General features: G+C 50.9%; 1 protein-coding gene across 2 annotated transcripts in view; it reads right to left on the bottom strand.

Moving 5' to 3' along the window:
• Positions 1–3,784: 3,784 nt before the first annotated feature.
• FLT4 (fms related receptor tyrosine kinase 4) overlaps positions 3,785–25,740 on the bottom strand; it is a 57,792-nt gene continuing 35,836 nt past the window's right edge. Inside the window, exons 10-30 of one of the 2 annotated variants that reach the window (XM_082291213.1) lie at positions 25,546–25,708; positions 23,625–23,769; positions 20,951–21,059; positions 19,491–19,850; positions 19,098–19,244; positions 18,314–18,445; positions 17,930–18,036; positions 17,507–17,642; positions 16,586–16,690; positions 15,083–15,196; positions 14,757–14,845; positions 14,375–14,522; positions 13,791–13,885; positions 13,327–13,449; positions 12,829–12,940; positions 12,330–12,429; positions 11,729–11,834; positions 10,661–10,800; positions 9,965–10,085; positions 9,091–9,176; positions 3,785–7,756 (exon numbers count right to left, since the gene is read on the bottom strand). In XM_082291213.1, coding sequence (XP_082147339.1) covers positions 7,537–7,756; positions 9,091–9,176; positions 9,965–10,085; positions 10,661–10,800; positions 11,729–11,834; positions 12,330–12,429; positions 12,829–12,940; positions 13,327–13,449; positions 13,791–13,885; positions 14,375–14,522; positions 14,757–14,845; positions 15,083–15,196; positions 16,586–16,690; positions 17,507–17,642; positions 17,930–18,036; positions 18,314–18,445; positions 19,098–19,244; positions 19,491–19,850; positions 20,951–21,059; positions 23,625–23,769; positions 25,546–25,708 — 2,858 coding nt within the window. In that variant the 3' untranslated portion in view covers positions 3,785–7,536. The remainder of the gene's footprint in view (positions 7,757–9,090; positions 9,177–9,964; positions 10,086–10,660; positions 10,801–11,728; positions 11,835–12,329; positions 12,430–12,828; positions 12,941–13,326; positions 13,450–13,790; positions 13,886–14,374; positions 14,523–14,756; positions 14,846–15,082; positions 15,197–16,585; positions 16,691–17,506; positions 17,643–17,929; positions 18,037–18,313; positions 18,446–19,097; positions 19,245–19,490; positions 19,851–20,950; positions 21,060–23,624; positions 23,770–25,545; positions 25,709–25,740) is intronic. The other variant, XM_082291214.1, reaches the window with a different exon arrangement.

Below are 25,740 nucleotides of genomic sequence, written 5' to 3'. Positions count from 1 at the left end.
CCATGGGAGGAGCCAGGGGAGGCATGGCAGGTCCCAGCCGAGTCCGATCCGCCGCCGCGGCTCCCAGGGGAGGCTGCTCGGAGAAAGCGGCGCTTTGCCGGTCCCTCGGGGCTCCGCCAGTCCCTCAGAGCGCCGCGCTCATACCGCCCGCCCGCTGCCGCGGGGGAGCTCCCGCCGGGCGAGGGGAGGGGAGGAGGCGGGGGCGGTGCCGCGGCCCCCTCCCCGCGCAGACCCTCGCCAGCCCAGAGAAGGCTGCTGGCGGAAGCCGCCGCTACCGCCTCAGTCGCGCTCGCACACAGCCGCGGGGGTCGCCCCGGACTCGGCCCGCCGCGCCGCCTCGGTTCGCCTCGGGGCTCGTCGCCCACTTAGTGCGGCGGGCGGCGCAGCTCAGTGCCCAGCCCGGCGTCCGCAGCCGGCAGCCGTCGCTTCATGCCCGGTTCGCCCCGAGGGCAGCGGGGGCCCCCGCACCGTCCCGCAGCTCCGACTCCGCGCCCGCGCCTCGACTGCAGCCCCGCGTTCTGCGCAGGCGCCGCACGCCCCACCCCGCGCCACGAGGACGAGAGGCGGGGCTTGGGCGAGGACCACGCCCACGGGGGCGGGGTCGGCACAGGGCGGGGGCACGGCCTATGATGTCATTGTGGGCGCTGGGAGCTGGGAGCGGGGGCCGCCGCAATGGTACCGGGCTCCAGCGACCCGCGGTTCCATAAGGAATTAGATCACAGCATTACAGAATCAGATAGGTTGGAAAAGACCTCTGAGCCCATCGAGTCCAGACTGGGACCAAACACCAGCATGTCAACTAGACCATGGCACTCAGTGCCACATACATTCTCTCCTTAAACATCTCCAGGGACAGTGACACCACCACCTCTCCCGGGCAGTCACTTCCAATATCGAATCACCTTTCTTTTAAAAAAGACTTCCTAATGTCCAAACTAAGCCTTCTCTGGTGCAGCTTAAGATCTAGGGACACATACAGGCTCCCATGGCTCCTCAGCATCTTTTCAGAAAAATATTTCCAGTTCAGGAGCGCTGATCACCAAAAAGATAAAGAGTTTTAAAGCATGTCAGAAATAGAGGGTGGAAGAGCTGTGTGTGTGTGAAAACGAGGTGGGATGTGTTCAGTCTGTCCAGGTAGAACTGAAAGAGCTTTTGGGGCAGGAACAGCACAGCCTCTGTGTAAGGATTCAGGCATCCCTACCCAATTTGGTGTTACTCACTTCTGACATACTAAAATGGGAGGGAAATTGTACAAACACTCAAATATTCTTAATAAATATTAATCCCAGGAAATACTATAAAACAGGGTTTGATGAATGATCAACTAACATAGTTTTAAGGATATCAGCCTCTTGGGAGATGTAACAAAATAGTGTAATGGCCTCCTTGGATTTTGAAAGGCAAACTAACTGAAAATTAGTTACAACAAAGAGAACAATTACTGCAGGACTGTGAGTTAGGATATTTTCTAAGTTTCTGAAAAAAAAGGCTGTGGAGCTGTTCTTTTGAGATACGGTCTCCTTAGTGACTTCCCCAGCTGAATGGGAAGGCCCTCAGATAAGTCTGGTGTTTAACCTACGCATCTTATTAACCTGTTTTCTTCTGGAAGCTTTTGTATTTTATTCACTTGTGATGCACGTGGTCAGACACGCACGTAAGATTACACTGTCGAAGCAGAGTCTATTTATTTCATTGAGATGTAAGTAGTTTAATCCTGTCCTTGGAGAGACCTCTTCCATTTCCGAGGAAAGCAGCATGCTTGCAAACCTGCGTCTTGGAGCAGAAAGGACCTACAGACTCTGCTAAAGGCACGTGTGGTTCTGTGAAATCCTCTGAGAAGCTGTTTCTGCAAAGCTCTGTAGAAATGTCAATACAATCCAGGAAATGATTTTGAAGCAGAAACTGAATGTTCTGCTTACATTTTTTTTAAATTTAATTTTGCTCTTCTTGGTAAATGCTGGCTGAGGAAGCACATGCTATTGATTGCCTCCTCATTTCACCCAAACGTTCATCCCAGCCAGAGGATGAGAGCTGTGGCTGACACACTGATACTGCAGTGTGCAGAACATGTTTTGGAGCTGTTCTCACTTTGATTTCTCAGCACTGAGAGCTCTGCATCATTCTGATGCAAAGTCATGTGCTTTATTGCCGAAATGTCCTCAGAAGGGACCAAGAAGTCCTGGGAGCCTGAAGGATTCTTCGCTATCACTGCACTGACCTTCAGAGAAGGATCTCAAAGCACTTTTGAAAAGCATTGAGGAAGCATTCACTGGCCATGTTAGAAGCAAAACAAGGGGCCCAGCCAGAGCTTCGCCAGTTCTTTGCTAACGGCATGAAATGGCTGGTTTTTATTTTGCCCTGTCTGGTTTCCTGTGGGCTGTTTCTGCTGCAGAGAGGTGCTCCAATGCCTGTGTGAGGGCTGCCTCCTTGGTTCTATCCCCACCTCAATCCCCATCCTGATCCCCATCCCTCCTCACACAGTTGGGAGGCTGCTCCTCACCCGCCTCCCAGCCTGTCCTATGGATGCCCTATGGATGGGCTGGAAGGCAGGCGAGGAGCAGCCAAAGGGGACTGCTCATGGCCCCAGGAGAGAAGCAGCCAAGCACTGCTCCAGGATGCACCAAAATGGAATACTTCATGAGCAGAACAGCTTCAATCTCCTCATTCCCCAGATGGGCAGGTCCCTGGATGGGGACAGGAGAATTAAAAGGTCCTTTTGGATGCTTTCACCCCATGGTGGAGCTGGATGAAGGGATGGCGGTGGAGAGGAGCGGAGATGTCCTCCTTCTGTCCCCTCAGCTGTGCCTCTGCCACTGACGGCTCCTCAGGGGACATTACTGTAGTCAGACAAATGGTGCTCATGCCTTCACAGGTCAACCCGGGGTAACGAGGGGGCTGTGCCTGAGCGTTCCTTCAACTCCTGGCGATTTTTTTTTTTTAGGGAAATACTCATTAATCCACTTATGTCCCATTTCACAGAGAACACCTCGTTCAGCCGCGGTGCCGCCCCTGCTCCGCTCCCGCCCTTCACTGCGCTGTGACACGGCCACAGACGCGCCGCCATCTTCCCGCCGGGACCCGCGGCCGCCGGGGGGAGGGCGCCACCTGCGGGCCGACAGCGGCACCACCAGGGGCTCGCCTGGGCCGAGGGCCGCGGGTTCGGTGCTGTGAGGAGAAGGGGAACTGGCACGGAATTTGGTGCCATAATGACAAGGGGGACCGGGGCGGGGGAGTCACTGCCCTGAGGAGAACGGGCGTCCGAGGCGGGGCTGGGTGCCCTGAGAAGGAGAGGGGTCCTGGGGCGGTTGATGCCCTGGAGAAGAGGGGTCTGTGGGGGTTTGGTACCATGAGGAGAAGAGCAGTCTGGGGGGTGTTGCCCCGAGAAAGGGGGTCCGAGAGGGGTTTGATTCCCTGAGCAGAAGCGGGGCCCGGGGGTCTCTGGTTCCCCTGGCATGGTGAAAGAGGACAGGAGGGCTGCAGACCCCCAGGGCCGAGACCCCCAGGGCCGAGGTAGTGGGTCAAGATCGTGGATGTGGGGCACAGGGCTGGGTGCTGTGCTTGCTCCTGCCAGAGGGTTTAGCTGAAGAGAATCCGACCTCGCCATGAGAAAAGACGGAGTTTCATCCTGGATGGAAATGCCACAAGGTCCAGCTGTTTCCAAGAGGATGTGGGGAAATGCAAACAGACACAAAAGTAAAAATAATAAACCCAAAATGTGCTGATGGCTTGGGCTGGGGCTGGGCTGCCCCAGGGGCAGAGGTGGCCCCAGGAACCAGAGAGCAGCTGCCAGTTACGACTTTATTCATTTTCACATTTAGATATTACAACAAAACTCTTAATGACAAAGGATAACAAGTACTATAGGAAGAGAGGAAAGGAAGCAGTGTTCTAACTGGTTTGATATATAACTGTGAACTTCCAGAGACAACACTCAACGTGAGTTACAATCACTCACATATGCTCACTGGTAGGAAAACTCACGTGCAAATACCCACACACTCACGCACAGCACACTCACACACACTCACACAGACCATGCTTTGTACTCACACTTAACCCCTGTTTTAGCCTACTTGCTTCAAAGGCAGCCCACTGAAACATTGAATGCTGCTAGAGCAACAACGGGTACCAGGTTAAGATATTGCAATATAAATGTAGTGTTACTTGATACACAGGATTTTCTTCAGAGACACACGTGTATTTGCAAGTAGGGGACCCAACACTTTGTTTTCAGGAGGGAGGAATGTCCTCTCAACACCAACACTTTGTAAGGAAAAGTGAGACTGCGCATAGAGTGGAAGCAGCCATTTTAAAGGAAGGTGATGATGATAAATAGCTTAGCTTCAATGTTGAGTTCCAGTAAGAAGCCCAAACAAAACAAAACAGAGAGTGCATTGTGAACAGAGCAGGCACAATTATCGAACCCTGGGTTTTAAACATTGAAATACTCCCTTGCTGCTGTGGAAAGACAGACAACACTCCTGTCTCACGTCTTAAGCCCAAAACAGACCAGCTTCACGTCATGCTTATCTGGAGACTGTAAAAATAAAAAGCCAGAAATAATTCAAGAGAGTGGGAAGGGTTATCAGGTTTGCACATCTAATTTTAGTATACCTTTAGAGAGCAAAAGTACAATTGTCTCAACAACTCTTCAGTATCCCACACTACAGTTGTTCTTCATCAGCAGGAGTGTCTGAAGCGGAGCAGCTTTTGCTCCTATCATGCTGCATTGTTCATGCAATGCTGTTGACACTGATACAATAGGATCTGATTCCACCCCCCATCAAGATGGTGCAAGAGAGAGAAAATAAACTTCTGTGGAGCTGAATGTTCAAAAATCAGATGACACAGAAGTGCCTTCCCCGGGGTGAAGCAGGGGATTGTTAACAATGGTTTTAACAACATAACCCTTCTCCACAGGGATGCTTGTGAGCAATTTACAGCTAAACTTAGAGAAAAAGTGCTGCTGTACTGGCTGGATGTCCATGCTGACAACCAGCCTGGGCACTAAAATTCCTCTGTCCCCTTTCTGCCGAGGAATCCTGCCACTGTCTCGCAAATGTCATGCTTTGTTGGCACATATCTATCCCTCACATATGGACAGGGACTTGCAGCTACTTAGAAATTCTGGTTTTTAACTACTATTTTGTCTGTAGTCCTCTTTCTTGGGCCGTCTCTCAGATGGGGCTATTTCCAGGCAGAGAACTCTTTGTGAAGCACTGGAAACAAGAGAGTCTGAGTCCTATGGATGCACATCACCCAGCGAGCAGCCTGAATTTAGCTCAGCTGGTCACCTTCTACCCATGTCAATGCCAGTGGAAACCTCTAGCAGCATGAGGCACATGCAGCCGTCCTTCTGCCAAGGGAACCACCAGTTCAAAAAAGCAGGGCAAGATGAGGGCAGGAGAATTTGATCTGGCCTACACGCTGTTGGCTGTCCTACTTCCTTGTCCTGACTCTCCAGCAGCTCCTGCCAGAGGATTCTTACTGAGTCGTAACAATTACTTAAAGATGCTCAAATTCCTGGCAACTTCAGGGGACACCAGTAGAAGTCAGGGAATTCATTGTCATACATGGTTTCCAGTTCCACATTCTGAGCCAGTTTGGCTCAAGCTGGTCTGGTTTTGTGCCTCTTTTTTGCCATGGAAATTGCAGCCATGTCATGCTGCTGACACAAAAAGGGAGGGGAACATTGAGCAAGCTGCACAGGCTTAGAGAATTTGAATGACAGGCGTGCTTTTCCCATGTGCTAAATAAATCTCCCCATTACACTTGTGTGGAGAACTATAATTAAGACTTGGCAACATCATCCATAAGGACTCACAGGCTTACGTCGGGAAACGCATAAAACCCTCTGCTGGAAAAGAAATACAGTTTGGGAAAGCTGTACATCTGACAGGAAACACAGTTTTACAAGTCAAATCGTTGGCTCTGTGACAGAGGTGTGGCCCACAAGCAGAAATTCCCTGGTGCTGAGATGCCCTGGTGCAAAGAGCTCTGCCAGCCATGGGCATGTGGGAGAAGAGATGATGACAAGCTGTTCACCCAGACTCCTGAGGCGGTGATGTAACCGTGCTCTGTGACTGAGCTCTTGGACTGGGAGCAGGATGGAAAGAAGTAGGTGGGAAGTGGTGAGGCAGCAGTACAGAAATCTATAGAGAGGGGCTGCGGAGGTTCCCCAGAGCTCTGAATTCACGTGGTATCTCTTAGAAACAAAAGACCAAAGTGAGATGTTTCCTCCGCAAATAACTGTTTCTTAGTCCTCCAGAGACAAGTATGCTCTGCTGGAAGCTCTACAAAAGAAACTGGAGAGGAACCTGCTGGGCAGAGAGTGCCTCCTTTGAGTCAGGGAACTTGGGAGACAGGAAAGGTCATGGTGCAGAACTGTCCATCCAGGAGAATCAGGGCTTGATCCCTGGCCAGGTGCTGTGCTCCATGTGTTCAGTGATGTCAACGCACAAGGGGATGCAACCCAGAGCACCTTATTGATGAAGCACTGTTCCTTCCATTGTTTCCAAAATGCTTTGCAGCAGCTTGAAAATAAACATTTCACTCCCTGCCCTTTTGATCTTTTTCCTCCCAGCAAACTCTATGTTTAGAAGCCAGCTCAAATTGACCCAGCTTTGCTTTAATTTCTCACTTGAGCAACAAATGATCTCAGCACCATTCTGGGAGAAGGGGAAGGTGAGACCTGTGAGTAACCTGCTCCCAGCAGAGATCATAAAATAACCTGTTTTGCACAGGGCCTGCAAAAAGAGTTGCTGTTTATCTCACCAGGAGCACTTTAGCCATCAGCTGATGACCTACTCAGCACTAGCTGTGTTGAGATGGCTAAAATAATCCTAGTGATAAGGCAGATTGGCAGGTTTCCTCCCAGCAGAGATGAGAGGGGTGTGGATGTTGCTTGCAGAGGAGATGGAGAGGCTGGCACCTGCTCAGAATGAGCAGCATGCGTGAGCATTTACAAAGATCCCTTGGGATCTCTCTGTACACCTCTTTAAAATGTCCTGCTCTTGCTGCTAATACCACTAGGGATTTTTTCCCTTTGATTCTGCTCCACAGCTCAGCGGCTGACATCATGATGAGGGGAGGAGGAAGCAATCCAAGGAAAAACATTCAGGCTGCACACCAGGAAGAAACTTGAGACTAAGACAGATCTATTTATATCTGACCTGAAATGGGTTTTCTGAATGGGAAGCTGATCTGAGCGGAGGCTGGATGTTAGGCAGAAGGTGCCGTAGTGTTGAACACTGGCACCCGCTCTCTGGCAGAATGCATCTGTCTGAAGTGCAGGAATAAAAGAAACATGAGGAATCAGTGAGGTGCTCTCTCCAGTCGCGGCACGGGGAAGCTGCAGCTGGAGGTGCTGCGTGGTTCATGCTGTGCTTCCAAGGACATCAGTGTTCCCCATCCATTTGGGATAGGTTCCCTGTTGGGTTTGGGCATAGGTTGAAGGAGAAGTTCTGACTGACCCCGATGACGTGCCTGGAGGGTGAGGGGGGATGCCTTGGCTGTCGCCTCCAGGGCGTGGTGCCATTAGTACTGCTCGGAGAAGAAGGAAGCGTGGAGAGTGGGGGGACTGGCCCCCTCTCCAGGCGGGGTGCAGCTGCCATCCTCAGAGTGTTCCGACAGCTCCCCGTATTCACTGTTGTAAAAAGTCTGGCCTCCGACTTGGGATGCATACAACGGCCGACATCTGCCCCGCAGGTCTGACTGTTCCCCCGACAGCTCCACGGTTCGACTGGGCCCTTTACTGCTGTGAGGGAGAGAGACACAGAGAATTAACCTTGGCACTCCTAGAAAGCCTCTGTCCTGCTTAGAGAGATCCCAGCTTCAGAAAGTCTCATCTAATGCACGGGGCACAGACAGGGTCAGGAGTGGACTTGCATCTCCATTTCAAAGCACAAAACCAGACCTTGCTCTAAATCTAAGCACAGCCTGTATGTTTTGTGACAAATCTACACATAACCTGGTATGCTTAGTTCAGCTCTTCTAAATACTTTTGGAATACCTTCTAGATACAGGGAAGGGTTGGGACCCCAATGAATAGGGAGAGACAAGAGACATTGCCTTAATTGTTTCTAGACCTGGCAGGAATAACAGCAATTAATACAAACCAACTGCCAGGATGGGGGAAAGTGAACAAAGGAAGATGATGAAGAAGATGTGGGAGGAAATCATCTGGCCCATCTCAGTGCATGCCAATACCAGAAATCGCAAGAGCAAGGATTTGCTCATTCAAGGAGAGGTTTAAGAGTAGTATTTTCCAGGAGACGGGACACCAGGTGTAGGAGACAACAGGAACATGCCTTAGGGAAAAGAGGACAAGAAGCAGAAGACAGTATGATACAAGAGCAGAAAGGCCACAAGGCTGTGGCTAAGAGAAAAGACAATGACCAGTCCAATCTGATGCTGGGAGGCAGAGGAGATGTGGAAGAGGCTTGGGACTGGCCTTGTCTACATATGAGGTGACATGGCTTGCTCAACACACTGTCACAGAGACAAGGTCTCAGCCTGCTCTGGCAGAGATGAGCTGCACAGGTTCTCACCCAGTTTCAAAGCCTGGGGCAAGGACATAACCATCCATAACATCCTCAGCTCTGAGAGTGCCAGCTCAACCTGCCAGACTCCATGTCAGCATGTGGGAATTCCTAAGGCCTGTCCCATCCTTGCACCACCACATCAGGGCCCTGTACCCTGTGGGTCAGGGCTGAGGGAGGAAGGTGGCAGCCACATAGTTTCTGCCCATCCCATCTGCCACTGCTTAAACGAGCCCTGATACATTTCGCCAGAAAATGTCAGTAAGCCTTACCAGTCTCATTAACACCACCACTCCACTGTGCCTCATTATCTTAACAGGCACATTCTCATTGATGGGCACAGTTTATATTTTTAAACCCTAGAAAACAGCAGGCTTGTCTGTTCTTCCTGTGTTTTGCCTCTTGATAAGGAGTATGTGGACTTATCTGGCTCAGGGCCCACAGCTGAGAGCTCCAAGCAGTGCAGCATATGGGGAGATACCAGGAGCTGTCTCCTGGTCTCACTGCATTTGGCAGCAGGGCAGCCTCAGTGGCTAGGCTTAAGGAGTACCTGAATCCACCTTCTTTTCTGTGTCGGTTTTCTATCCTCTCAAATTCCTCAGATGCCAGAACCATCCCACTGTCTGTCTGATTGTCCTGAAAGGAAGCAACAGGAGTTATCAGTAACATCCCTGTCAACTGATCAGAGTGGGAAGGGAGGAGAAATCATTCAGGAGATGAGATCATGTGCATGTGTGATGGGAAAGAAGAGGTAGGAGCACTTTACCAGCATGCTCCATAGTTTTGCTGAATCAGATTTTCTTAGGTACCTGCTTAAAAGAAGCACATAAAAAGGTAAGATTTGTGTGCTTAGTTCAGTGCCACTTCTGGGGAATGAAAAAAGAGTGTTCCTTGGCTGGAAGATGTATTACCATCAAATCTGTGGGAGGTGATATTTTCCTCCGAGACAAAAGGTATGATTTCAGTTTTGCCACTAGAGGAGATATCAGTACCAGTCCAGTTCAGCGAGACCAGGAGGGTCCCTACTGCACACTGCCATGTGGGTCAAGATACAGGGGCTGCAGATAAGCACTCTGGGTTTACCCAGCGAAGTCCTGGCAGGATTTCAGTGTGCTTAACCAGGCTGTGTTCACAGATTTGAGAAGGGTGAAGAGCAGGGTCTTCTCTGTGGTCCTTTTTAGTACCCCCCCCCCCCCTTTGTATATCTAACCTCCCTGTTTCCCACTAAGGCAGTGTGAACTGTGGTGGAGAGAAACCCCTGTGTGCCAGAGGAAGAAATGAATGTGCATAGGACTGAGTGGACTTAACAGGAATGACACAGACAGACTGACATAAGATAGGAGTGATCTTCCTTCCACAGTCTTAACAGTAAAGGTGTCAGAAAAGAGCTGCCCCCCACTCAAATCCACTCAGATGCTACTCACCGGGTGTGCCTTGTACATTGTGTGTGTCATGGGAAACTCTTCAAACGTCTTTATCCTGGATGGACACCTGATCTGATTTCCTCCCGTCAAACAACCAGGGAATGAGACACAGTTGTAGTATCTGCCAACAGAAGCACAGTGCATTCAGTAATGGCAAGAGTCAATGTCCTGAATGAACAGGACCTGAACCCAACCTCCTCACTGTGCAACTGAAGTATGCAGGGAGGAGGATGACCCAAATGGTGGATTTGGGGAGGGTAATGGGGTCACCTTAGGCCTCATAACCCCATACTACTTCTGCAGTGGGGAACACCTAGACTTCCTGACTGAATCAGGCCCCAGTGACCTCTCCACTAGGGATAAGCAGATAGAGATCCCAGGCATCACATTATCATAGCTTGCCAGGGAGGAGAGGCCTGGGACTAATTGTTATGTCAGTTAGGAACAGATATGCTGGCAGCATAGCTGGAGGAGAAAAAGGAATGTCATAGGCTTACAAATCAGCACTTCCTTATCAGCAAAATAAAGTCATTTTGCTCTTATAAGCAAGATGCTATGGCTTAAGTGCTTGGATCACACCTTATCACCTGGGATTTTTCAAACATCTGGGTTCTCCCCATATCCCTCAGGCTCCCTTAGAGGTCAGGCTGCTGGCTGCCTGCTGGGCTCTCTCTGCCCTTTTCAGAGGGGATTCACCTTGCTGCTAGGCTGTGGCAGCGTATCCTCATGTCAAAGTCCTCTTCATCTGAGTTTTGCTGGGCAGAGGAAGGCACCTGGGAGAAACCATCATCTTCTGAGCTGTGAGAGTCGTTCAGTGGGATGTAATCTTTCCCTTCCTGGTAGGAAGAACAGTAAATGGTCTTACAAGAAGGGGAGGACTTTCTCACGAGAAAAGGCTCCACAGGCAGAAGCTGTCAGAGCTGGGAAGGAAAATGTCTGGTTTATGAATTTTATTTCTCTGGGACAAAATATCTGGTTGGAGATTTCTGTGACCTTTGCATTAAGTAGCTGTGAGTGATGTATGGAGGTGTGTGTGAGCAGGAAAACAACCTAATCCCATAGTTCTCCAGTTTACATGGACAGAGTACTGTGCTCCAGGGCAATGTCATTGTGGCTTAGTCATGCCTGTGCTGGGAACCACTGCTGAAAGGTTAAAGTCAGGAACGTCAGGATGAGATAGTACTCAAGCATTTAGCTATCATTTTCTGAAAGGGAACATCAAGAAAAAGTTAAAATCAGAGCTGCACGCTCATCACAGTTAAATGTCCTGGTGAGTTTCCACATGGAAGTGATCAGTAATACATTCAAAGAAATCGTATTACTGACTGCTGTAATGTAACAGTTGTTTGCTTCACATGGCCCTGACATTTCAATCTGAGGACAGAGTTTCAGAAACCCTGGCCAAGTCCTGGTTTTCATTATGCAGGCATGTAGGAGGCAGAAGTACCAGGGCCTTGACTCAGCTGAAGAATTTCAAATAATCGTCTGGGGATTAGGCTGCAAGTACTAGAATGACGACTGAGAGGGCTTCTGCCCTGCAAGGAGCAGAGTTTTATGAGGATGCAGCTAAAAGGCTGTTGCATAAATGAGTTCTCCAACATCTCTGGGAAATAGACCTCTGACCCAGGAATCTCTGTGTTATTGGCTGGCCTACACAAAGGTATTGCATTGACCATGGAGACAGCTGAGAGCACAGTGAAGGAGCTGGTGATGACAGAAGAAAGAGCTTTCTGGAGCAGAGCAGGGACACAGAGAGGTTTTCACCTGCTGAACATTTTCCTGAAGAAGGTTCCCCAGTATCTCCACAAGGTCGGAGAAAGTCGGTCTCTCCTTGGGATCACCATGCCAGCAGCTCAGCATTATACGGTAGCTGCCAAGAAGAGATGCTGGTTTTATGCCACAGAAACTCCCTCCTGCCCCACTCCACAGCTCCCACCCACATGGTGCCCACTGGGACAACCAGTTCCTGCACTGGGAAGGAAAGCTTGGCACCCCCAGCACAATGGCCAGGTGGACTTACTGGCAGGGGGTTGCTTTGTTTTGCACTTATTATAACAGGCACAAGGAGCTAATTCAGACCCCTCTGATACCCTCCAGAGCAGGAAAGCACAGTGCTCACTTACAGACCCATCCCAGCACGGGCATGCAAGGATACCTAGAGAGCTCTGATCAGATCCCATCTGCTTTGCTCTCCAGGCAGCAGCCTAGAGTGAAGGATGTGTTGGCTCATCCCCTATCTTGGCTGAAAGGTCTGCATCCCACAGAGGGGCCTGTCCTGCTCTATGCTGGGATCTGGTAGGTTTCTGCCCTGCCACAGAAGCCTCTGCTTTGACCAGTGCTGGAATCCTTGAGGTTTCTGACTCACATTTCTGCTGTGGCATACTCTGGGGCTCTCATTCTGGTACCGTCTTTGAGCCTTTGGCAGAACTCCTCATTGATCTGGACTCCAGGATATGGAGATGCCCCTAAAGAAGGTTCAGAGAAGGGTGGGAACATGAAATGTGCCATCAGAAACCAGTCATTTTGAGACTGCCCTTTTGTGACTGCCCTTCCTCCCAGAACACTGAGAGATGTGGTCACTTCTCATACACAACCCAATCCTTAGTGCTGCCTGAATCAGGCTTCTCTGCCTCAGTGAGCTGGAGGCCAGCTCTGCATGCCTGTGTCCCCATCACTCATGCCTGTGTCCCCATCACTCTGTTCATGGGTGGATATGGCCTCCATTTTTTTTGCCTACATCGATGTCGCTTCCCATCAGTCCTTAGATGTGCTTCAGAATGTCTGTTCTGCACAGACTCACCCACAAAATGCTACGTGGGTAGAGGTGTCTCCCTCAGCAGCATGAGACCCTCATTAACACTCACCTAGTGAGAAGATTTCCCAGAGAAGGACCCCAAAAGACCACACATCACTCTGGGTAGTGTAGACCTTGTCGAAGATGCTTTCTGGAGCCATCCACTTCAGTGGGAGACGGGCCTGCAGGAGGGAGAGGCAAGACACAAACGTTCAGGTGGGAATATGTCCCAAGACAGCCCTTCTTGTAGCAAAAGGATGAAATGGATGAAAGGAAATCAGAGCCAATAACCCTGCTCCTCTCTCCATGGAGGAATGGCGGTTTGATTACATCAGAGAGAGGGATGGAGACACTGAAAGGAGGATGAAAGAGTATAAGGAAGAGTAAGTTAATGACAGGCTGAGGGGCAGAAGGAAGGAGACAGAGATCTGCTGGTGGAGGAGGACAGGACATGTGTCATTGGTCCAGTGGCTTTTGGTCCCAGCCATGCAAGTAATTCCACTCCTGCTTTTTCATCTTTTCATCAAGGGGGCCTAGTCTGTAAAGGGTTTGAGAAAATGGCACTCACACTGCCTTTCCTGACATAGTCGGGGTCTTTGTAGATGTCCCGGGCCAGGCCGAAGTCACAGATCTTTACCACGTTGTTTTCTGACAGCAGGATGTTGCGGGCTGCCAGGTCTCTATGGATGCACTGAGGGCACACAAAGAGGAAGGGGCAAAATAAGATGGACAGGAACCACAATCAGAAAGTGTACAGCACCTCCCTTCCCCCATAAACCTGAGCTGTAATGGGGGAATGGTAGAAATGGGAAGAAGCTAAAGATAAACATTTCAAAAAGGGATGGTTAAGGAGAGGTTGAAATGCAAGAGAACTAATTTCCCAGCTTTGTGTACACATGACTATCTCATATTTCCTGAGAAGTGAGAAGTGTGAGACAGATCGCTGTGTGTCACCTGAAAGGTGGCTGTAGTCAGGTCTCTCTCATCAGGCACACACAAAAGATCAGGTGAGCAAAGGAAAGCTGAACTCACCTTTCGGGATGCCAGGAATTCCATGCCACGTGCTACCTGGAAGCTGTAGCAGATGAGGTCTTCCATTGTCAAGGGACTTTGCCACAAGTCATCCACTGTCCAGAAGTAAAAGAAAATGATTAGACAATTGGAGATCTGTTGTCCTCTTTGCTTCTCTCTGGGACTGCAGGATACAGCCAGTTCCTCAGTGAAATACAGTTAGTCCTCAGTCCTAATTGGAATAATGAGTCCAGCCTCCAGCACATCAGTCAGAGAGTTGTGGGCAACAGGACTAGAAGGGGCTTTGAAGGTCAGCTCATCACTTCTGTCCTAGGGAGGACTCACCGAGATTCCCCTCAGTTCTCCTTTCTTCAGGCTAAAATACCCAAAGAGATTTAATTCTCCCTTCTGGGTTTCTGGTGTCTATTAAAAGAGACAACAGATGGTATAATAGCCTTGTTTAGGGAATTGACATGCAACAGTGATCAGCTCCAAGGCTGGCTCCTAGCTCCTCACTGATATTCCCTACCCATTCCCCAAGCTAGCCAAGTCTGGCATAGTTTTGGTGCTCCAGGTGAGGAGCTGCTGCCAAGGCTGAGTGTTACCTTCCTGGATGGGCTGCGCTGTGCGGCTCTTGTGCATCAGGAAGCGGTGGAAGATGGCGCTGTCGCTGGTCCCAGAGCGGCTCCTCCTGTCTGCTCTCACTGCCTCCACGATGGACTGCACCTGAATACGCAGCCTGGGAGACTTTTCCTGGCAAGGGAACAACCCAAAACCCTCAGCAGGCAACACACACTGTTACCCCTGCACTCATGAGCTGCACAGTCTCTTCCTGTTCTTAAACTGTAATTCTGGCCTGCAAGCATCTACCTTTGCAGAAAGAAGGACAGAGGGTATCTTTGTCACATTGTCAGATCATGTATTAGGCTGCATGTCTTCCTTCCCTAGATATGGGACAGGCCCCTAGGAGCAAAGGAAGCTACTCACCCTGTAAGGACTGAATCCTTCCCGCTTGGTCCGCAGGTAGTTGGAGAGGTTTCCATACTTGCAGAACTCAACAATAACCATGAGTGGGCCTGGTGAGAAGAGAACAAAGGTTGGGGCAAGAGATAACAGCTTGAGTTGGTCAGAATTTGCCACAACTTGTGTTATGTGCAGCCCTGGTCAGCTGTGACATCTGCTCTAAGTACACACAAACACGCTAATAACTTCCCCACACGTCCCTGTGATCACACATGTGGACAGCAAAAAGACACAGGGGACAAGCTCTGCTCTTTGGGAGCAGGCATAGCCTGCTGCCCTGGGATATTTACCATTGGGTTTGGTACAGGCACCCAGCAAATTCACCACGTTGAGGTGATTCCCGATGTGAATGAGGATCTTCAGCTCTGACATCAGTGCCTTGTGCTCGCTTGCAGTAGCTCCCTCTAGAAACACAGAGACCATGTCACGACACCTTCTCACAGCTTTTCACTCCCCCTCACCGCCTTTCTCTAGCAGCATGTTAATATGTCTTGCTGAGGAGGCTGTGACCTCAAAGCCTTGGTACATTTTGTTATTGCATGTTCCAACATGAAATGTTGAGCCTTGTCTGGAGATCCCAGGATCCCTGTTGTAACACATAGGGTGCTCTCTGCAAGTGCAGGGACCCAGAACAAAAGACAACACAATCTGTGCCCAACAGATTTTTCTTTATGATAGTTGTGCAGTGAAAAAGATCACTTGAGACTTTCATAGGGATGCACCTGTTTGAATCCCTGCCCTTTTGGCCTACAAACAAAGATAACAAGCCATGAAACAATTTGAAAGAAAATTAGGAACAAAAGACATCTGATTCTTTTTATCACAATTGAAGATAGGATCTGTCTCAAACCCAGATATCTTTTGATGATTCCTCTTCAATAGCAAACACAGTGTCATGCTCCTGCCAGATCTCTGTACTGCATCTTCTCTCAATTGTCCAATTCGTATCAATTCTTGACCCTCTGGTTTACCCCCAGAGCATGTTTTCTGGTTTTGTGTGCCTTTTTCATACTTTTCCGCTTCCCCATATGCATTTTGTCTTACTTGAGAGTTTGTAAATTTAACCTGAGAGACAGAAGCATCCTCTTGAGCTGCAGCTGAAGGGCCAGATGAGAGCCTTGCCTCAAAGGACTGTAAAGCAACCTTGCACACCAGGCTTCCTTCTGCTGTGCAGATGAGCTGTACATTTGCAGCAGTAAATACTGCTCAGATGAGCCATGACTTGATTTCCATGTACAGGCTACTTCTGGCCACAGACTGCTTCGGTGTTTTGTTTGGTGCCAAATTACAGAATAATGTTTTGGATGCCTGTTTGAAAGCAAGGCTATAAAAGCTTAAAATCTCACTCTGGATAGACCAGGCTTTGGGTGCAAAGCCAATTTAGCCCTCAGAGCTGGATAAGAGCTGCAACCTGCTTCCTTACCCAGCTCTGGATCTGGCCCATAAACACAAAATACAGGCACATTTGGAAGAAGGCAGTTGGGAGCAACACTTCCTTCAGTGACCTGCCAAAGAGGGGCTCTGGATTCCTCTTTGTCCTTTGAGACAGATTTCATTCTTTGCCTTTGCAGACAGCTAAATTTCCTTGAAAGCAGAGTTCCCCAAATCCCTGCTGTCTGTTCTGCCACTTCAGCCTCCCAGTGCAGCTGAATGGGGCCAAACAGAATCAACTGTGTTGAGGCCAAGAAGCCATTGATTAAAAGACAGGCATTTACAGGGTGGATGTTCCCTGGCAGGTGCCTCATTAATTGCTGTCTACACACATTGCATGTTTTGCTTCACTGTTCACATACCTTTAAGCATTTTGACTGCTACAGTCTCACAGCTGTTACTTTTATTGATCCCAAATGCTGATGCTTCCACCACCTTCCCAAAGGCACCATGACCCAGGACTTTACCTATGGACAAGGAGAGTCAGTGTGAAGAAAGGCAGGTGCAGAACAGGCAGAACAGAATGAAGGAAAACAAAAATCCCAACAGGAAACCATGGGAAGAAGAAAGAAAAAACTTCATAAAGGAAAAGGAAGGAATGGAACATGTGCCCTTTCAGGTGGCTGCTTACTGTGTCAGTGAGAATAGGAGAAAGGACGATGAGAGGAACTGAGACAGAGCTGGCATGGACAAAGCAGAGGAAGGAAATGGCCATGAAGAAGTGAGGGGCTGTTTGTTGCCCTCGAGCAACAAGCTGTTGTGTGTGGGAAAGGTAAACGACCCCTTGCAGCACAGCAGCCAGGACTAATGTCACTGCTCTGTGCCTCAAAGGTAGTCTGCTGCCCTTTAAACTCTGGCAGACAGAGGGAAGAGGCTGCAGGTAGGTGTCTCAGCATGAGGACAATAATGGATGCAATCCTGGTCCTGAACTTGGGGTACCTGCTGTGAACTGGGCTGTTCCGTCCAGACTCCCACTTGGAAAATAGGGGGATGTGTTTTAAAGCATGCCAAGGGGTCTTCTGTTTTCAGTAATACCTGTGTGGATACACTGAGGAGGTTTGGGCTTACAGTTGGCTCAGACCTGTCTACAGTCAGACCTAAAGAGATTTCCCAGGCACAGCTGGGCTTTAGGGACAGCCTGGGGAAGAAGATGGGAAGCCTGAGGCAGAGAGAAAGCATTAAATACACACAGAGGTGTGTTAAGAAACCTGGAGAGTGAGTTTGTAGGGCTGGTGGGAAGCCCTGGCTGCATTGTGCAGTGGGAGGGAGGGGGTCTGGCTCACCTAAGCGCAGGCGGTCTCGTGGGAACTCCCACTTGCTGGAATCATAGGGCAGGTACTCGCACTGCTCCTCCAAAGGCACCTCGCCGGGGTCCATGATGATGGACAGGTAGCCTGTCTTGATGTCTGCGTGGGCTGGCTGCAGGAACCAGCCAACACAAAGGGTGAGGAGGTGCCCTCCCTGCCCTGGGTGCTGACTCCCAAATGGGATTTGGATTCTTTGCCTGCCTTGACCTGCTACCCCCTCAAGCAAAGGCCATTTCCAGTCACCTCCTTTACCACAGCCCTTATGCACCCTGTCCTTGACAGTGAGAGCCTTTTATGACCTCCTTTTAGCAGGTGCTGTCATGCAGCCCCACATCACAGCACTGGTGCTGCCCCAAGCCCTGATATGCCACATGCCCTGCCTGGGGCACAGTCACCTACCCTTTTGATGTTGCAGAAGATGAGAATAAGTAGGATCCAGAAGAAAACAGCAATAACTCCAGTCCCAATCAGGATGACAATCTCCACGTTGGTCCTATCATCAGAGCCTGCGGGATGGGAGGGAAATCATAGCTTCAGGGATTTGCATTCCATGCCCCAACTCAGCCATTCCTTATGGCCTGCATCACGATGTGGGGTGACTGGAGGCATGTTTGCCTGAGCTAAACATGCTCTGGACTATAGATCCTCCTGTGAGAGCACCATGCCACCAGCAAGGCCAAGGGGCTTTCACTGCCTCCCACTGCCACAGGGAAGAGGCATGGGCTTGGCTACAACTCCTCCTCCACCCCTTCACATCCCCAGAGGTGTCGTGGCTGCTGGTACCTTCCACAGAGACGCTGGCCGAGGAGTTCACACAGCCCTTAGCATTGCAGACGCTGCACAGGTAGAGCCCAGCATCCTCCTCCCTCACCCTCTGAATGCTCAGCCTCTGGTTGAAGTCCGCAAGGTCAATCCCTGTAAGGCACAGAGGGTTGTGGTGGGCACTCACAGGGAAGGAAGATTAGTACACTGGACTCAGGCTCAAAATTAGGCTTGCATTTTTTGGCTGATTCATTTTAGACGGTAGAATGACATCGCACCAGCTGGTAAAGGCTTTTCTCTTGATGGCCCCAGAAACACCCTGGAGGGGCCTTCCCCAGGCAATGTATGGAGAGTACAAATCCCCCACTGATCATGCTGAATAGGGACAGTGCCCAGGAAGTCTAGCTGGCGTGTCAAGTTCTGCTTCATCTTCAGAACCTGTTGCTTTCCCTCTGCAATGTGCCTGGATCCTTCGCATGTTCCTTCCATGAGATCTGGGTTGGTCCCTGCGTAATCAGAGATGCCAGGCACTGAGCTGAGAGTAAGAACATGAATGATTTCTCTCTCCCTGCTGTCCAGCTGAATGTGTACAAGCACAGACAGTGTTGAGCCAGGCCCTGGGGCATAGACTTAGCCAGCGAGACTGCATCAAACTAGGACAGAATGTGATTAAAACCAGGGTTTGGCTGATTCAGAGAACGGGTATCTTTATCTGGGCATAACAACTCCTGGAACCCAGCAGTTTTCAGCTCTCCAGCTGCTGGACATAATGCCCTGCCTGTGATCCACCCCCAGCCCATTGTACCTGACACTTCTTCCACCAGTTTCTCATCTTTGTACCAGCTGATTTCAGGAACATGGTTGCCGTCGACCTTACAGCGCATCTCTATGGAGTCGCTGACGTTCACCCAAATGTCTGTCAGGTTCTGCTTGAGGCGGGGGATCTCCAGGGCTGGAGAAGCAGCACAAAGAGGAGGAGGGGAAAACGGGAAACTGATTGATCAAAAGAATATCTGTGTTCCTGGGGGGCTTTGGGTCTCTGACCCTTGCTGAAGGTCTTGAGAACCCAGGTGCCCTGCCTTTGCCACCTTGAGTTTAGCTTGCTTGTGTGGCTTCCCCCGGGGACGGACTGGGAAGCTGATGGCAGCAAGAGCACCAGCTCTCCTCTGTCACTCCCACCAGCCCTGTGGACCCTCACCCTGCACAGAGATGTATTTCTTGTGGCAGTGTTTCTCCCGGGTCTTCCTGTTCTGCACCTCACACACGTAATCTCCCTCCTCATCCAGGGAGATGTTGGGGATGGTGAGCAGCAAGGTCGCGTCGTTGGAGTCGGGCTGGAAGCGCAGCTCCCCCTGCATCTTGGTGGCATAGTGGTGGACGTTCTTACAGTCCAGCACGAGGGGGTTGCCCTCCTCATCGTGGAGCTTGGAGAGGTTCAGCCGATACCACTGCAGGTTCTCATAGGTGTAGTTGTCCGCATTGCAGCTCAGCTGTAGGTCCTGCCCCTCTATGGGCTCTTCCGAGGGCTGGGACTCAATCTCGAACCCGTCTGGAATGGCTTTCAGGAAGGAAATGAACATGTGAATGAGTTTTCATGGCTGAGCTGCCAAACACAATGAAATTGTCTCCTTGGGCTCAGCTCTCTGAGATCCGCCTGTCCTCAGCCAGGGTAAAGGTAACCACTGTAGACCAGAACTGTGACATGCAAACTGCTGGCAACCACAGCTTAAGCCCAGTGAGTGCTACGGGATATGCTCAAGTCCCAGGGCCAGATTAAGATGGAGTCAAAAATGAAACAAGCCAGGGAGATCTGAATTAGGCTGTTACTGCTCCCAGCTCAGCTGCAGCATTCTGGTTTGCATCCATGCCCACTTTTACATGTGCAGGCAGTGACACAGCAGCCTGGACAACAGCACGGAGAGCATTACTGAAGCAGTGACTGAAGATGTTCATCTGGCTTCACAACAGCTGGTGGCTCTGACAGCACAGGTACTACAACAAGGGCCATGAGCCCAGCCTTCTGGGCTGGGAATTTTATTATGGAATTCTCATTCCGTAAGATAAGCTTTTGCTGTGCCCTTGCTGGGCTCCCTGTCCCAGCAGACAGGGACAGGCTCCCGCCAGGACGGGGAACCTCTGGCAGGAGGCTCATACAGCCGCCTATGGGCCATGACTCCAGCCCACACCACTGGGCTCTGGTTTCTCAGCTTCCTCTCACCACCAAAATCCTGTGGGATCATTGCCGGGGCCTGGGGCCAGCGGGACCTGGCCTGGGATAGGGTCGGGCGGTGCCACTAGAGGATGCTCTTGGACCAGACACATCCCCAGCCCAGGGAGCTGCCTGGGCGTGAGCCAGCGGGATGTCCCCAGCCCAACACCTGCCCAGGACCTGCCAGGGCTGCTTCAGGACCTAGGCACAGGCAGTGCTGGCTCATTCCCTGGTCTGCCTGCCCAACTGTCCCTGTGCTATCTGCTGCCAGGGCTTCAGGCATTTGCCACCCAGCAGAGCTCTGGGTTAGCCCTGCTTTCCTGCTGACTTTTCCAGCAGTCTCTGTTGAAGATCCTGGGAATGGCAGGATCTGGCAGCTCTAGGGACCTGCCTGTTTCAAGCAGAGAGCTTGGCTGATGCAGGTGGGAGGAGGATTTTGCAGTACTCACTGGTCACATAGAAGTAGATCAGCCGCTCATCTCGACCCACTTTATTAGAGGCAATACACTTGTACATGGCTGAGACATTGGCCTCCTGGATGGCCAGTTTGCTGACTGTCTGATGGGGGAAGAGAACATATGGAGGAGTTAGGAAGAGCAACAGGGAAGAGAAGTAGGATCGCTGCTGCTGTCTGGCAGATAGCAAAGCCCCCAACAGCTGGGAAAGGGTTATGCAAAAATATCCCCTTATTCTACAGCCCTTTGTGCATGTCAAGCTTTATCTGTTGGCTTGAGCAACAACAACATGATTTTATTCCCAATCTCTGCTTCTTTTTATGAAGCCCAGTCAGCACAGATGCCTCTCCATGGGAGCAAACTTCTTGCAAAGCCCCTCAGGTCACAAAGGGGACAGTGCTCAGCAAGGGGGACAGTAACATGATGCAGGGCTGAGGGGATGGCTAAGCTCTTGCTAAGCTTTATTTATAACAGTGGGGAGAAAGGGAAAGGACACCAGGGCTTTGATTCCCTGAGCCCTCTGCAGTTAAGTGACTACTTAGTGTCCCACAGGGTTCAGTGGAATTTACAGGTACTTACAGACCTTAAAGCACTCCTTTTACCCATAAGGAGAAATCAAACCTGTGAAAATATCCCAGCTCTCATCCCTTCAGGAAGAGCTTTCATCTTCTCCCTTTGAATTCCAAGTGTACATAGACACGGTCCTAAAAGCTTCCTTGTCTCTCCTTCCAGCAAGACATGACTAAGATTGGGCAAACAGCCAAGCTGCCATCCTGGGAGCATGGACCCAGGGCATGCTGCCTCCAAATAAGCCAGAAAAAGCAGCTGGGGAATAAGGCTGCTCTCCTCCTCCTCTTGGCTCACACTGCACACGTGTGAGCTACCAAATGTGTTACAAGAACTCCCCTTAGAGGAGACTTGCAGTTTGAGGCTCCAGCTTCAACAACAAGTTAAGCACATGCAGAAATCTCTCTAATGAGGCTGTGTTTAAAATGAAAAATTAACGTGTTCCTACAGGGAAACTTCTTTGCCTTTACTATTCATCCCATAGACTTTGGGAAGCATTTCCGTTCTGAGGGGCAATGTATTAGGTTATGTTAACCAGAAGGAACAGTCATTCATTCAGTGCATACTCAACACAGCTGAAGTGACTTTATTACTGGTACTTTTGTGCATTGCCTTTTCCGTTTCTCGCGGTTATTCATACAGCCAAAGTGACCCTATTGCTGGCACTTTTGTTGGTGCCTTTCCTGTTTCTTGGGGATTTTCCTTCTGATCTGCAGTGTTATGTTTGAGTTGGGGTTTCTTGATCTGACATCATCCCGCTGCCTGCAGTGCATGGCTGTGCACTGCACATCCTGTGGCTCATTCTGGCCTTTACAGATGGAATTAAAAACAGGAGGATGGTAAGAGAAGACAGGCAGAAAGGACAAGGAGAGAGAGAGAGAAAGCAGATTTGAGGATGTAGCATCCCACTGTAACTGGAAGTGCTCTTTTCTCCCAGAGCTCTTGCACACCTGTGGGATGCACAACCTAAGTTGAAGCTCCAGGAGAGTTACAACCAAACAAATGGAATGAGAAGGACACAGCTGAGGAATAGGAGGAAGAAAATGAGGAAAATAGGGAAGTATCAAAAAGGACCAATACAAGTATCACATCCATAGTAGGACACAAGGGGTTCTCACCCAGGAGCTCTCACCACCCCTGCTTGCATCCCTGGGGAACATCAATCCCTCATTCTCCCTTTAGCTGCTCTGGGAGGAGAAGCATCTGCCCTTGCCACCCTTTTGGCAGAGTGATGAACTCCCGGCCAGGCCAGGGGACGGGAAGTGCCTTTAGAGGTGTGTAGGAAAACAGGAAGTGACTTTCGGAAACAGGGGCCCATTTGTTTGTTCTGCATCCCTCTGTGAGCGCCTGGTGCCCGACACCAGTGGGGACAGGAACCCCGTCACGGCGCAGACCTGACACTCATGGCTACCAGGGACACGGAAAGAAACAAGCAGCAAGCAGGTCACACACTGCAGTGAGGGAGAGATGTTCCTTCCAGAGAGGAAATGCTGTGATGGAGAAGTGGCTTTGTGGGGCACACATTGCTCCCACTCACAAAGCTGAGGCAGATGGATGCCAGCTTGTCCAAACCACCCTCACCCCAGCAGGATGGGGACAGCCAGATGAAATGCCCCACCAGACACATGCACCTTCCCAAGGCCAGAGATTTCCTGGCCAGTTTGTGACTCTTGCTCTCCTGACCAGGATGAGCAGGGTTTAGTTCTTGCAGAACAGCTCATACAAAATGCTCAGAAATGGCCATGGGAGCCCCCATAGCACCTATCCCCCATGCTTTCCCTAGCTGGATGCCCTGTGTTCAATAACAATCCATGAAATCCCTCCTGTGCAGCCAGCCCCAGTGGGAGCCTCTCTGGACACGGGGTAATTTCTCAAAGATGACAGCTCTCCCTCGCCCTGGGGCTGCCTGGTACTGCGGAGCCCCAGGGCTGGGAATGGCCGCTGATGGTTTACTTTAGAAGCAGAGGTGTGAAGCCCTCCCCAAATCTGTCTCTGCCAGGCTCTTTTCCAGGCCACTTTTCCTGGCTGATTGCAAAGGAGTCCCGTGCCCGTGCCCGTCTCCAGCTCCCTGTCCCAGGATGGGCTTGGAATAGAGCCTCACCTTGTTCCGCCCCTCCACAAACTCCACCCAGGTGTCAATGCTCTCGATGGGGTTCACGGCGTCCTGCTGTGACACATCTTTCCAGTCCTTGCACTCGGGCATCCGGTCCCGCTGATGGCGCCTTGCTGCCCGGTGCCTGCTATTGCTAATCCAGCAGCCAGGGACGAGCAGGGGAAAGAGGAGAGAGACACAGAGAAGGTCAGCTGGGAAAAAGGCAGCAAAAGCAGCTTTGTATCAGAGAACTGATGGCCCTGTCCTATTACTCAGTAAAATTTCCTGGATCTTTCAGTTACACAGTTCTGATGTGCTTTATAAAGGTGCCTTGCAACCACTAGTGAGGCAAAAATTTCTAGGTGTGAAAATTGAGACAGGGAGCAGATACAGGTGTCCCAAGCAGTGTCTTCACCCCCAGGCATGGGGCTTCATCTTTCCTTGCTAAGAGTGGAGGAAGGCAGGGGTGAAGTCAATTCACATATGCCCAGGGCAACTCTTGATGTCATTTTGCTCAGCACCAAGGCCTTAAAGCCCTGCTGGGACTGAGAGTCAGGGGTGTCACTGACTGGCTGGTGCTGGCCTAGAGATCAGATGGTGCAACACCCAAGGATGCAGCACCCAGGGGTGCTCCTGCTGCCTCTGACTCAACAAAACCAGGAGGGAGACGTCCCAAGTAGAGGTGCTGCTGGTGTCTCACAGGGGAATGATGGTACCTCTTCAGGCTTAGACAGACGTGTGGGGAGAAATACCCAAATCTGTCAGGGATCTGGGATGCTGCAGCCTGCAGGGTGTTTTGAAATGTGTGTTGGGGTGGAAGATGGGAGGATCTGCTCAAAAATGTGGGTTGGGGTGGGAGGGAGAGGCTAAGGGTGACAGGGAAGCAGAGGGGAGCTGAAGGCCCAGGAGCAGTGGCAAAGGTATATGCTGGCAGCGTGGGGCAGAGCATTTGGTGGGGCAAACACACTGGTGAGCTGTGTAAACAACAGGAAGCTAGAAAGAAGCCTCCTGCATCCTCTGGAGCTGTGCTAGGCAGAAATATGGTGGCCTTGGGAGACAGTGCTCATAATTCATGGGCCCCTCTGCTTCCTGACAGGGCCACAGTGCACTTGCATGTAATGGAAAGCTCTCTGGCGTCCCTGGCTTGGCAAAAGCCTGCACAGGGCTGCAGGACCCGGCTTCCTCCAGGCATCCTGATGTCATCCACCCTGACTCCTCTGGCTACAACGCCCCAGCATCCCTTTTCCTTCTTCTGGTGAGGCTGTCATTAAAAAATGCCACTGCAGCCGTGCCTGATGCTGCCTCAGCTTCCCAGGGCACAGGCAGTGGGCATGCACCCTTCCTGCCTACCTATTAGTGCTGCTGGCACAAACACCCTGCTGGCAAATCATCCCAGCAGCTGGCAGAGATCTGGCACTTCCCCAGGATTCCGCAGTTCTTCCCCACAAGCAGCAGCTGCCTATGAGCACTTTTGCTTCCATCATTACCCAGGAGAAGACAAACGACAGAAAAACCACGGGGACCTCCAGGCAGGAAGGGTGTGAGCCCCAGCTGCTGTCTTGGGGTCTCACCAAGGGGCTGTGACAATTTCTCCTGCAATCTGCCTCAGTTTCCCCATTAGCACAGTGACCAGTGGTTTCATTGCAGGTGCTGTGAGGTGTGGCTGGGCCATGGACATCCACTGACAGATGCAGGTGGCTGAGGATGCAGAGGATGCTGCGGAAGCTGTTGGTGTCTGAGACCAGCCAGCCTGGGCAAAAATCCCACACAGAGTACAAGTGTCTCCACTCTGCCTTCCCACAAGATGCCATGTTGTGGGTGGGAGAGCAAAAGCGAGACATGGCTGGGGACACAGCCACTGTCACAAGAAGCCCATGACACCACGATGGTTGCCTGACAAGAAACAAGTGTTGGAAGAAATGGCACTTACAGGCTGCGTCGGGAGAACATCCGACAGGGCATCCACGGCCTCCACTGCCACTGGATCACCTCCGGTGCCGGGATGCCATAGACAGTGCAGGTGAGGGCCTGGGGGCTCCTCTTGGAGTAGATGCTTGGGGAAGAGGCTTCCTTCTCATGGATGCGTGGAGGAACTGCAAGGATCAGAGTGACATTGTGAGCAGCT

This window comes from Coloeus monedula (assembly GCF_965178545.1).
Source record: "Coloeus monedula genome assembly, chromosome: 15".
Lineage (NCBI taxonomy): Eukaryota > Metazoa > Chordata > Aves > Passeriformes > Corvidae > Coloeus > Coloeus monedula.
Note: the sequence above shows the minus strand (reverse complement) of the source record. Positions and strands in the feature narration are given on the sequence as shown.